Here is a 14,412-nt window from a genome sequence, read left to right as displayed (position 1 = left end):
TTGTCAATATATATTTATATTAATATTACCTGAGATTAAAACTATCTAATCCAGAGCAGTAGTTATGCAAATTGATGTCTTAGATACTTAAAATTGACTGATAAATTCAAATTGAAAGATAAATTCTTAGTTTTTTAAGTAGATTTCAGCTTTACAGACAAATATAATTTTAGTCTCGTGTGTTTTATAGTAGAAAAATGTGTCAAAATATTTTCATGATTAATATCTTAATTTTGTATAGATAGCATTATTACATAGCTAACAGGTTGGTCAAGGTTGAAAGTTGCCAAGTCACAAGTAAAAACATGCGTGTATTTAAGACACAGTTTGTTGTAGGAGGGCATCTAATTACCCGGTCTGTAATTTCTGGGATCTCACCATCCATTAATGATATTTTGACATACAAACAGAATCAGTTATCTAAGATGTTTTAGAGCTATTTAGAAATCTAGAACAAAGCATTTTTAAGTTTTCTATAAACCTGTACAGGTCCCCAGACTGCTGTCTCTAAAGCCTAACCGTGGACCTGTGTCTGGAGGCACCATCGTCAACATCACAGGAAGCAACCTGGACTCTGGAAGTAATGTCTCCATCATGTTTAAGGACCAGAAGTGCACTTTTCAAAGGTAGTATCCAATCATCAATACTGTCTAAAAAAGGGCATTGTTTACATAAATAAGGGTGGGTGGATAGGGTGGTAGCATGATAAAACATTGAGACATCAAGACCAGGCTGAGTTTCTGATTCTTAATTATTAATGGCAATAGCAATCACACCTCAGTTTTGCTATGGCTGTAGATGTGCTGGTCATGGGGGAAAGTATTAATTTTAGCACATTGCTTGTTTGCCTTAATGTGTTTTAATTTTTAATTATTTATTATTGCATTGTCACATAATTTATGGAACGAGACTAATTGTCTTAACAATATTGTGTTGTGGAAATGAGCTTGAAGGTTAATGTTCATTTACTCATTATTAATGATTTTTTTTGTCCTAACAAGAAGCCAGCATGCCCCTTCACATGCCACTGACAAGCGTTACCAGATCAAGTCATTATAAATGGTAATTAATGAGTGTTAATTAGTATAATACATTGTATTATTCAAATACTGTGTTTGTTTGATCGTGCAGAAGAGGAGGACAGTGGATCACATGCCGTTCTCATGCATCCACGCAAGGCTATGGAAATGTATCCGTATCAGTGTATGTTGACAAGGCTCATGTCCATAAGGACCTCAGATTTGAGTATGTAGAGGATCCCACTATAACAAAACTGGAACAAGAATGGAGTATTTTCAGGTATGCCAGCTTCAGATAAGCAATCAAAGCCCTATTTACACTCATTATTGGTTTACCTTGATATATAAAATGCCAATTTTACTTTTTCTTGCAAACTGACTTTACTCACTGATGTTGTATAACTATTCTATTATTTATTATTTATCATGTGTCACAATGATGCCGTATTCTTTTAAAGGCTTCTATTTAAACATGAATCCTCCTAGTAATCACCCCAACATTGTATTAGGTCCCATCCTGGTAACTAGCCTTATTAGTGTACCTGACTTTGTTGCAAACCAAGGGTTTAAATGCTGGTTAGACGTGCACAGAGGAATATACACTCACATTTCTTTACTGATTAATAAAATATAAAATCTTATGACATGTTTTATAGTGGAAATACTCCAGTGACAGTGACTGGTACCAACCTGGACATCATTCAGAACCCACAAATCAGAGCCAAGTACAACAACCAGGAGACGACTAATGTAAGTTTAATCAATGTTAAACCGATATACTGTATTTTCTTTATGACATCAACCATTATTTAATAGACCCAGGCCATTTGGTTAATGTTACAGCAATGAGGTTTCAAAACTAAGTTTACAAAATCATAGTTATGAGTGACATGACAATTTGTGGTATGTCTTGTTAGTTTCACATAGGCACTGTTTTTAAATACTGTAGTTTGGGAGGTTATTGAAGGGCACAATGGCGCAGTTATTAGCGCTGTCAAAAGTGCTGAATTTGAGGGTCCTTACTGTGTGGTGTTCTCACTATGTTTACAGGACATGCAATCAGGCCAATAAGAGCTACAAAAAATTGTCCCAAGTGTGAGTGTTTGAATGTGTGTGTGTGTGTGTGTGTGTGTGTGTGCCCTGTCATGGACTAGCGACCTGTCATAGGTGTTTGTCCCACCTCAACCCTTACAGTGGTAAATCAGACAATGGATGGATGGATGGATGGATGGAACTAAATTGCTATTTTTATCCAAATGACCTCAAAATTGTCTCAATTAATGAATATAATATATTTCCTGATTGTATTAGGAGAAATTGGGTCAAGCACATAAAGGTACCCACTGCACGGTCAAGCATATAAAGGTTGGGTATCGTTTCAGTCTAAGCAAAAAGTGAAAGTGAAGCATTTTGACCCAGACAGACCCCGAAAAAGGGTGATTTGTGGTCACTGAGTACCCCTCTTTTCCACACAAAGGGGCCTATGAACCACATTGCCCGTTAATGGGTCATTTCATCAGCTTTACATTTCCAGATACAGTGAACACAGAGTTGGCTACAGAAATGCAGCAGCAGAACAGAGAATTACAAAACTAAAGAATAAAAGACATGAAGCGAAACGGAGCCTGAGCATAGGAGAGCCGAACCCACCAACAGTGGCAACAATGCCCCCTTTGCTTTGTGATGGAGGCAGGAAAACCTTATAACACAGTAGACAGGAGTATCTTGTTGCCTTTATACAGAATGGACTCATAGATCCATGGCAGGCTTGCATTCACAGAGACCTGATTGAAAGTCTGCAAAGACAAAAGGCTGAAATGCTATCTTGCTGCCCTATCTTCCACACAAGCACATTCGGCACCTGTAGCCGCGATATGATAAGGCACTGGCACGCTGCTTCTCAAAACAGAGCCGAAAATTCCCCTCACTTTTATTCAGTGCTTTTGTATAGAGCCGTTTGGGGCACTCTTGTTCCTCTTTGGCTGTAATAGCATCTCATAGTTTAGAAAGAGAACACAGCGCTGAGAGGATGTTTTGAAATGTGGCTCCCCCTATCTGCAGTATATGGTAACCGCCTCCAGTGCTTGCTAATGCAACTTTGCAGCTGAATCAGGTAGTTAAAACCATTGAAACACACACATGCGTTAAAAACCCTAATAGCCATATCAACAAAGATCCAGTGTTGCTTCTTGATTGTATATTACTTCTGATAATATAACTGTATAGTAGATAAAGAATCTACCAGGTAAAGTTCTTTCAGCTAATACTCCAGTCTATGAAAATACCACAACCACAACAGCACTTTAGATAAATAAGACTAAAAGTAATAATAAATTAAATTATATATATATTTTTACATTGTGTTCTTCATTTCATATTTAAGTATTAATTAGTACTAATAATTTTCACCATCCAGATTTTTTTCAATCCTTTACATTTAAGTACATATTAAGCAGACAGTAGAAGTAGGAGTAAAATTATATATTAAAAAAAAATTCTATTAATGACAGAGATATCTTGTCAGTTTTATGTTCTCATAATTTTTGTTGTGTTTTTAACAAGATCCCATCAGCTATACAGTACAATACAGTTGTCTTATTTATTTATTACTTTGTTTATTATTTTTTTTGTTTTCATATCAAAAATAATATAAATTCAATTATTTTACTGTGGATTAAATGTAACAAATAATTTAATAAATCGTATATTATTTTAGCTGAACAATATAACTGAAACAGCTATTTATCATTTAAACTGTTTTGTATATTAATAGAATATATTGATATATGAGAAGATAAGCACTCTCTAACTAACTCCTTTTAACACCTGACTCTTAAGGACACTGCTCAACCTCTTCTAAATTATGGTGGAGTCAGGAGTACTCTTATAAATCAAGAATCAGATAACTCTCTTTTATTGCTTAGGATTTGTTAGAACATCGATTCAAATTTAGACGTTTTTCAAGTGAGCTGCAACTATGCATGAACTTTTAGGGATTTAGTTCACGGCAAAAAAGAAAGGCACATGAATGTGATTAATGCAATACAGCAGCAGCCTGACGGTGACAGTACAGTTAAGCTGATATGTTATTACAGAAGGGAGGAAAAGTCTCAATGTGATAAGGGAAGAGAACAAGTAAGTGAGAGATAAAGGAAAGGGAATAGGTGAGGGTGTTGAGCTTTTCTTCAGCAAGCAGAGGAGAGTGTGGTTAGTCAGTAAGAAGTGAGTCACCACCCAAACAGCACACATCAACGCCTCTATTTAAAAAATGCCAATAATTCTGCACTCACTTTCAGTAAGGGTGTGGATCTGTTTGTGCTTCAGGTCCCCACATAATGTTAGCCCTGTTAACACATAATGTTAACACACTGCATACAAACAGTATAGGTGTGTTAAAGTGTCCTGTTACTTGCATTATTAAATGTATTATTAAACTTTGTTCATACATCTCACTTTGAATCCATTAATTCTTTATCTGTTAATGCAACTTATTGTTAAAACCAGTGTATTTAGTTAATTGATTCCTTAATTCTTTGTCTCATTTACAGTTTTGCCATGTGTTGAATCCCACCACTATGCTGTGCCAGGCCCCGGCACTTCCAGGTGGCTTAAGCAGGCAGAAGGAAGTGGTTGAAAAACCAGATGAATTTGGCTTCATTCTCGACAATGTGCAGGCTGTGCTGGCCCTTAAAAATATCAACTTTCTCTACTATCCCAACCCAGTGTTTGAGCCTCTAAGTCCCTCTGGGGTGCAGGAACTAAAGCCAGGATCTCCCATTATTCTGAAGGTATGTGACGATTTTATCCTCATCATTTTACTACTCAACACAATACCAAACAATAATGATATCATTGTTTATTTAAAATATTAGTATTGTTTCTCAAACCAAATTCATAAGTTTCATTCGTACAACTGTAATAAGACGTTATTTAGGGTGCAGCTGGTCTGGCACTGGACAGGTAATTAACCAGTAAAGGAGAATTTAGAACAGCTATTCTAACTTGGAAATGGTTTTGGAAGGTAGGTGACAAATTGGACAGAACCCAGTTGGACACAGTGAGAGCAAACTCCCCACAGATATTGATTAGAGGTGAGTTTTGAACCCAGGTCTCCAGGTACCCTAGAGCTGTACAGGACCGACACTCCTGTACCAATATGTCACAAAAACCATAAAGTATTCATAATTTACATCAAGGCATGAAGTAAACTGATGGAAGAAGAGCTTTATTGTTATGTTTGCCAGTCACAATGTGATGTTGCTATTGAAAGGGGCTCATTCATTAATAAGTTCTTGCAAGTGATAACTTTTACCCACTATCAGTCTGGGTAATTTTAGGCCCTGCACATATCCAGTCTTATGCACCAACCAATACTACGTTGGAATCAAAGCCAATTTGTAGATCATTTAAAGGTCCTTACAATACTACAAACTTGACAATACATTTCTAAACGGTAATCTATAACAAAAAATGCTATATTAATAGCTTTAACACACTGTAAATACACTAGGCTAACATCATTTTACTATGCCATTGGTCTGATTGAAACCTTTTTTTCCCAGCTTGGTATAAAACCAAACCATTTGGCTTCTTAATGTGTTTTAGGGCAGGAATTTTCTCCCCTCTACTCCTGGTGGCAATGGGAAACTAAACTACACAGTTCTGATCGGAGAAAAACCCTGTGCCCTGACCGTATCTGACACCCAGCTGCTGTGTGAATCACCTAATCTAACTGGACGCCATAAGGTTCTGGTAAGTGAGCGCAGCATTGTGGATTATTCACATCCGCAGATCCCTCGTTCATCAACGGATTAGCGTAGTATTGTGATTACAGTTCAGCCTTAAAGGCAGGTGGAGGCAGAGCAAATAGCATCTCAGTAAGTTATTACAGCTTAGCAAAATCAAATAATGCTTCTATTTTTGATCTGGAGTGAAAACGCTAGGCTGACACCACCTGGCCTGCTGACAGACGAATGGCAGATATAGTCACAGATCGGTTTACCATCACAAACATACAAACACAGCCGGCATTGTGGGCCATCTGCTGTTGGTTCTGTTAGCTTTGAAATTGAATAGGAAAATGCCTGAATACCCTACATTGTATGTAAATGCACTAACAAAATGAAATTGTCAAACTTGTTAGTAAATATTTTTCATGTATTTGGTCATCAAGTATCCCTTTTTAGTTTAGTTTGTCTGTGTAGAGCTTGGAATCCCAAAAAGTGTAGATTTGTATTATCAAACATAAAGTAAAGCTTAGGTAACTAAGCAAAAGCTAGCTTCTAAGCTAACATCAAAGTCTGTTAAGTCTCAGGGATGGCTTTATGCTTCTACTTTGATTTTAAAAAAATAGTGAGCTAAAATCAAATAAATTGATCTGATTGTCAAAATTAAGGTATATTATTATTTGTGTTTATCAGGCCCGTGTGGGTGGCATTGAGTTTTCCCCAGGCGTGGTCCACATAACCTCTGACAGCCCTCTCAGCAGCACTGCCATCATCAGCATCGCTGGAGCTGGATGTCTCCTCATCCTCTTCATCATCATTGTACTCATTGCCTACAAGCGCAAGTCCCGTGAGAGTGACCTGACCCTTAAACGCCTGCAGATGCAGATGGACAACCTGGAATGTCGAGTGGCACTAGAGTGTAAAGAAGGTAGGTTGTGGGTGCAGTGAATATGGGAAGGATTAAACTTTGTATATTAAAGATTTGTTTCTTTTATTGAATTATATTATAGCCCATGTGACACGATCATATCAGTAATATATCAAAAAATAGATAGATAGATAGATTCAACTTTATTGTCATTGCTTAGTACAGGTACAGGCAACGAAATGTAGTTAGCATCTACCAGAAGTGCAAATAGTAGCATTGTGCAAAAAGACAGAGAATATTAGTAACATATACCTATGATTAATATGAATATAGTTATAACTATAGCTAGTTACATATATGAAATTATATCTATGTACATATTACTATATACATAATAGCAATAATAACAATAAGCATATTAGTAAAAATGAATATGTATTATAATAATAACAGTAATAATAATAAGATTAGTTAGGTATATATTAGTAATAACAGTACTGGGATAAAGGATGTGTAAATAATAACTATACAGCTGTAACTATAACTATATAAGGATGGTGAAAAAAATAACTATAACTATACATATATATGTATGACAGTTGTGTAAAGTGCAGGTGCAATGATAAATAATTACACTTATAACTGTAACTGTATACCTACTATTCATATGTACATTTAATAAGCTACACCTATCTGATACATATGTTTACTGATTATTCTATGAGCTACACCTACCATACAGATAACCATTGTGGGTATACAATTACTGATTGTAGCCAATCTGATACTATGTACATTTTGCAGAACAGAATAGAATAGCATGCTTTTATTTGCCATGTATACATATACACGTGTATAGTACAAATAGTTTTTTCGCAGAGAAGCTGGGGTCAGAGTGTAGGGTCAGCTGTATTATGGCGCCCCTGGAGCTGAGAGGGTTAAGGGCTATGCTCAAGGACCCAACAGTGGCTGCATGGCACAGCAGGAATTCAAACTCTCAACCTTTCAACTGATAGCCCAAAGCTCTACCCACTAGGCTACCACTGTTCCTCTCTGTCCCCCATCTATCAATCAAATGGGAGACCCCCACTGACTAGATGATGTTTAGGTGGTAAACCATTATTAGCACTCCAATGACACCAACACAGTAATGAAACCAAATCTATCATCCTTTTATTTTTTTTATTAGTAAACACTTTCTGATCACAGGATGTTGTTGGCTTTGTAGTTTGGTTGGACCACTATTCTCCTCCCAGCATTGACACTGAAGTCTTTAAAAATCCCAGCAACCTGTTGCATGTGATACACTTATACAAATGCAACACAAACTACCATGTTGTTACCATGTTAGTTTCACTACAGTGCTGAGAACTATGGTGTCTTATAGGGGAGTACAGAGTGTACAGAACAACAGATGGACTGCAGTCTGTAATAGAATACCCACCAAGTTCATCTGTATGGTATTGACAAATTCAGGCTTGAAATAGAGTTTTAGTAGCATTTGAGGCCGTTGGTACAGCTTTTATGTTTTTACACTAGCATTTAATTGCAAAAACATGTTCAGAATCAATGAAACAATGTTCAGAATACTAGACCTTCAATAACTGAAACATTTTGTGATTTTTAATATTAAGCACTAAAGTTGTTTATGATGTTTTTCACAGCATTTGCAGAGCTGCAGACAGACATTAATGAATTGACCAGTGACCTGGATGGAGCTGGCATTCCTTTCCTGGACTACAGAACCTACACCATGCGAGTTCTCTTTCCTGGAATTGAGGAGCACCCTGTACTTAAAGACTTGGAGGTTAGCCATCTTCTGGAGCTCTATTACTTTTCGCTAATATATTCGATATGAGGGAGTAATAGTTAAATTATTATATTTTTTAAATTATTTCTTTGGTCTTGCATACTGATGCTATTTTTGTTTAAAAAATTTGACTTACATTCGGTCAGTCTTGGTAAGAAAATAAATTAGACCATTTCCAGCCTCTCTCTCTCTTGCTAATCTACTACCAAGATCTACCTGGCTCTGCAAATATGGTTCCCAGTACTGATAGTATCTTAACACATACAGACACCTCATAATGACGGACAAAATATTTTACTTTTAATGAGCTGTTTAGAGCTTCACACTTACTTACTTGTTAATCACAGTAATGATATGACACAACTGTTTTCTGAACACAGGGATGAAAATTAAAAGCCTAATAGAATGAAGTCTATGACACACTACAGTTTATTTATACCAAGTCTTGACAGTGATTGGGCATTGCTAATTGAATCTCGGCAGAAAGGAGGGCTCATGCTCATAGCCAAGGATACTGTCCTTACACTTTGATGAGCTCTGGTTTTGATAAGCTACGTTAATGAAGATTTAATTGGAAATAAACATCCCAGCTCTCTGGAGAAGTTTATACTGAAATCAGATCTAATTAGAGTTGCAGTCAGCTAACCTCTGGCCACTGACAGGTTTGTAATGGTTATTGATGGCACAAATGGCATGTTTTACGTCACCCCTGCATTATTAATTGTTAATCATTAGCTGTTGAGTTTAGACACTCTCTCTAGGGAGGCTCCAGTGCCATTTTCATTTTTACAGTTCTGATCCTTTGACATTCTTATGGTAACCAAGCCTACTTTATTCAGTTTATGCAAAATGTCAAAGGCATAACATTGGCTGATTGATATTGGCTGGATAATCTGTCAAATGATACATGTTTACAGCATGAAATACAATAAAAACTGGTAGTAATTTTGGGTCTTAAAAGATAACGATAATGTACTTTGATAATGAACATCTTACACACATATAGTACTGACATTTTTTATTTCTATTTTTTCTCTCAGCTGCCTCACCACTATGATGTTTGTTATTGATTTTATAGGTGCCAGGTTACAGGCAGGAGCAAGTGGAGAAGGGTCTAAAGCTTTTCAGTCAGCTTATCAACAACAAAGTTTTCTTGCTTTCCTTTATCCGTACCCTGGAGTCTCAGCGAGGCTTTTCAATGAGAGACCGTGGCAATGTAGCCTCTCTCATCATGACTGTGCTGCAGAGTAAGCTGGAGTATGCTACTGATGTACTCAAACACCTTCTGTCTGACCTCATTGACAAAAACCTGGAAAGCAAAAACCACCCGAAACTGCTGCTTCGGAGGTAAGAGAACAGCAACATGCACTCATCGCACACATATACTGTACGATATTCCTTATTTACTCATGTATCCAGAATTTGGCAAAATATTTTAGAACATATTCATTTATTCATTGTCTGTTTTACTATCGCTTTGTATTGGTCATGGTTGTGAAGAGTCCAAATCATGGCAAGAAAGGCAAGAAAACACCCCGGACAGGTCATCAGTCCATCACACGGCAGACACAAAAACACACACATTTATTCACACTTTTCAGTTCATTTAATTTCATTTTCAGCATTTAGCAGACACGCTTATATAAAGCGACTTACAGTACTGTGACAGTATACAGTCTAAGCAATTTAGGGTTAAGGCTCTTTGCTCTTTGCTCTTTGCTCAAGAGCCAGTGGCAACCTGGCAGTGGTGGGGCTTGAACCAGCAACCTTTTGATTACTAGTCCATTATCTTAACCACTAGGCTACAACTGTTTTTTAGCAGCTTATGTTATATGAGCGTCTTTGAGTATCTTGAAAAGCGCTATATAAATAAAATGTATTATTATTATATGAGCGCTAATGTGCCACGCTTGATTCTGGGGCTATTTAAGAAAACTCAGCCAGAATCAAGAGAGCTCTCTATGTTTCAGGTCATTCTTGTAAACACTGCAAATGCTTCCACATTCTTTGGAAGCCATTGCTTTGATTTCAAATCTTCAGCGTGAATCAGTTTCTCAAACTGACTCTTCCTGATCGTTCTTTTTTTTTTTGCCTAGTCTTGGGAGAGAAGTATTGGGACTTCAACCGTGTGTCTGTGGGTTGGTGGACTGAGTAGCTAACTTGCTAGATATGTAGACACATCTTTCTAGTTTTGCTAAAATATTTATTTAGTACAGATACTTATTAAAGGTGTAATGAAGATATAAATCGCAAAACAGTCATTCACAATATAATTACATAAAAAGTCACTCTACTGTTGTGATGTGTGACTGGGTTTCTGAAATGTACTGTTCAGTTTATATTATGAATATTTTCCACCAGATTCTAGAACCTTAAATTCATAAGAGAAAAATTCTGGCCCAACAGAGCTGTGAGAAAAGAACTTAATTAAACTGACTAATAATGATTATACTTTTAATTGAACAGTGAAATTAAAAAAAATCTCCTAAAAATTCATCCTTCAAACTGTTTATAAAGGCCTTAACCATTGTTTGTGAACCATGCATATATTTTATATTCATAATGCAACAAAAGAGAGCCATTGTAATTTATTTCAACACCATCCGCTCAACAGCACAAATGTTCCTACTTCCCTTAAAGCATCTCATTAAATTCCCATTAAAGCCATCGTTCATGGCTGCACCTACATTAAAATCCAATAGCAACTCTGCATACTTGCCATCATATTGATTAATTTCATGAAGCCTACATCAGCATGTAAATATGCTTACAGAACAAACTGCAATCTGCATCTACTTGCTGGGGCTGGTAGTGCTCATGTATTGTTATTTATTAATTAATTATCAATTAATTAATAGCTACTCCCTTGGTATTTACACTGGCATCATGGGACACATTCATAAATTGTATATACAGTATAAAAGGTGTATAACGACATAGTCTGACAAGTTTTGTATTAAGGAACTCCACTGGCCTCCATGTCCATACAGTCAAAAGAGTTTGTTTGTTAGGATTTTAACATCATGTTTTACACTTTGGTTACATTCATGACAGGAACGGTAGTTACTCATTACACAAGATTCATCAGTTCACAAGGTTATATTAAACACAGTCATGGACAATTTTGTATCTCCAATTCTCCTCACCTGCATGTCTTTGGACTGTGGGAGGAAACCGGAGCACCCGGAGGAAACCCACGCAGAGAACATGCAAACTCCACACAGAAAGGACCCGGACCGCCCCATCTGGGGTTCGAACCCACGACCTCCTTGCTGTGAGGTGACAGTGCTACCCACTTAGCCACCGTGCCGCCCAGTCAAAAGAGCATTTGTATGGCTGGGCGCTGATGTTGGTCAAGAAAGCCTCAGTTGATGTCCCAGTTCATTATAAAGCTGTTCACTGGGGCCGAGGTCTTTGCTTTGTGCAACAGTAAATGGCCTTTCCTAAACTGCTGCTGCAAAGTTGAAAACATACATTTCTTTGTATAGTTAATTTATTACACCTGTTGGCAGTTATTGTGGCTCAAACACATAAATACAAAAAGGGGTGTTGTCCATATTATGTATGTTTTATTTCATGAATCAGGCAATAGCTATGAAATAGTCTGCCTTAAAGAGGACATATTTGCATTTTGCCCCAACATACAGTGTGGAGGAGGGTCAAGGGGGTGAAAAGGATAACTGTTGGAGATTTGTAGAATATGATACCATTTCCAGGCCTGTTTATGACTATATTTGGAAAGCAAATATACCAATATGTAATTCCTCTTGCATAAAATCTGATGTGCTAGTTGGGACATGCTCTTATAACCTCAGTGAATCAGATCATAATTTATGGATTCTGGAACAAGTTTAATGAAAACACTTGCATAACGTGACATTGAAAACACGCTTGCTCTTTTGTTCTAAAATGACATGCCCTGACATATTCATCATTTAAATATAATTATGACTAATTAGCTCTGGATTCAAACACACACACACACAAACTTGTGGGATAAAGTGAATTCCATGAATCTCAGTTCTCCATGCAATCATCACTTCTCTGTAATACAGTGGCACATATGCTACAGTAGTCTAAGAAGACATGAACAAAGGATCTGAGTTCATTTACTATTTTGTTTTGAACAATTTTATATCATGTAGTAATTTAGATTTTTGCTTGTAATTGATCTAAGGAAAATACAATTATTTAATAAACAAACAGAAATAAATTGCATACAAATAATCAAGCATATATTAATTTGATTTGTGTATTTAAGCTTTTCATGTATTACTATATTTTAGTATTTTTATGACTGAACTTAATATATGATATTTATCATTTTTGGAGCATGTTTTGCAATAGGAAACAAAGTTAATTGCATTCTGCATGCAACAGTTTAGCCTTAGGGTTTACAAATGTTTGATCATTTTTCATATAAATTCATACAACATGCAATTATTGTAATGCACAATATTAAACATTGGTGTTCATGAAATTGCTGGTCACACAGTGGGTAGTTAACTCTTTTCAATCCAGTATAGCAAGATATTGGCATAGAAGTGCAAGATCCCTGAAATGAAAGCGATGCCAATATTTTTTTTAGCTCTAATTGAAGTCTGGAAGAGCAATCATCATACGCAGTTTTAGTAAAGACAATTTCAACCTCTGTGGCTGAATGAGATGTAATTTGCATTTACCACATATTGTTCTGGAAACCTCTGGCACTGCGTGGGTGGTATTATGCAAAATGATCTTCATTGTTATGTATTTTGTGTTCTCTTATTCTTAGTTCTTAAACCATACTGGAAAAGTGTCAGTGTGTCAGCATCGTGAACTAACATTAAAGCCCTGTACGAGAATGCGTTTCATAAAGCTTAATTTTAAAGCTTGAAGCTTTGGTTTTATGAAGATTTCTTGGGAAGTAAAATGATTGTTATGCTTCATGATAATCTGTGGCATCAGTACATCCGGTTTAAAACACTGGATATACACTATATGGCCAAAAGTATTTGGACACCTGACCATGAGCTTGCTGGACATCTAATCTGGCCTCATTTTGAATCTAGAATGTTAGCTTTACATAATATGTTCACATAATCTAGTTACATGATGTGAAGGTCTTAGTCAGCTGTTTGACTGCTTATATCAGGAGCTCTCAACCATTTTTTGGCAGTGGCGTAAGTTTAATAGCTTAATATGTTTAAGCCCCAGCACAACCCCATTTCCCACATATTCCACAAATTGTCATTTCCTAATTCCATTCCTACAGATAAAGGAAATTCAAAGATTTAAAGAGATCATGTCAACAAATCAATTTCACTAATATCGTTTTAACATTTTATATTCCTACACATGCAAATGAACAAAATCAAGTATTAACAAAGAACATATGAATTTGAATTTTGAATCGAATATTTTTCATATATACATATACACGTGAACGGCACAATGAATTTTTTTTCCGCATATCCCAGCTTGCAGGGTCAGACATTGTATGGCATCCCTGAAGCTGACAAGGTTGAGGGCCTTGCTCAAGGGCCCAACAGTGGCTGCATAGCAGAGGCTGCATTTTAACTTGCAATCTTTTGATGGATAGCCCAATGCTCTATTCACTAGGCTATGACTGTCCCAATATCATATGCAGAATTGATAATAATACAGTTATAGTATAATATTGACTCACTACTAAGTTGATAAAGAGTTTAATATTAATAAGCAGGTGATTTTTAAAACTATTAAAGCCACTACTAAAATAGTTCTAGCGCCCAAGTGGTGGAATGAACTTCCTCTGTCTGTCCGAACATCTGAGTCTCTTGCTGTCTTTAAAAAGCAATTAAAAACCCACCTCTTTACTAATCACTTAAGCTGACTTGTACTTATTTACTAACATCTTGTTCCATCCTTTTCCATTTCCAAAAAAAAAAAAAAAAAAAAAAACCACTTTGGTTATAACAGGTTTTAGCAGATTTGTGTTCTTCGACTGTTGTTTACCTAAACTTGAGA

At 36.3% G+C, this 14,412-nt stretch overlaps 1 protein-coding gene across 1 annotated transcript in view; it reads left to right on the top strand.

Annotated features, from left to right (window-relative positions):
* plxna4 (plexin A4) overlaps positions 1-14,412 on the top strand; it is a 317,539-nt gene that overhangs the window by 259,787 nt on the left and 43,340 nt on the right. Inside the window, exons 15-22 of the mRNA XM_062995348.1 lie at positions 490-626; positions 1,132-1,299; positions 1,676-1,769; positions 4,568-4,807; positions 5,625-5,771; positions 6,440-6,674; positions 8,279-8,421; positions 9,503-9,771. Of these exons, the coding sequence (XP_062851418.1) occupies positions 490-626; positions 1,132-1,299; positions 1,676-1,769; positions 4,568-4,807; positions 5,625-5,771; positions 6,440-6,674; positions 8,279-8,421; positions 9,503-9,771 (1,433 nt within the window). The remainder of the gene's footprint in view (positions 1-489; positions 627-1,131; positions 1,300-1,675; positions 1,770-4,567; positions 4,808-5,624; positions 5,772-6,439; positions 6,675-8,278; positions 8,422-9,502; positions 9,772-14,412) is intronic.

The sequence above is a fragment of the Trichomycterus rosablanca genome, chromosome 1 (assembly GCF_030014385.1).
Source record: "Trichomycterus rosablanca isolate fTriRos1 chromosome 1, fTriRos1.hap1, whole genome shotgun sequence".
Taxonomy (NCBI): domain Eukaryota; kingdom Metazoa; phylum Chordata; class Actinopteri; order Siluriformes; family Trichomycteridae; genus Trichomycterus; species Trichomycterus rosablanca.
The sequence above is the reverse complement of the archived record's forward strand: the minus strand, read 5'-3'. Positions and strand labels throughout refer to the sequence as shown.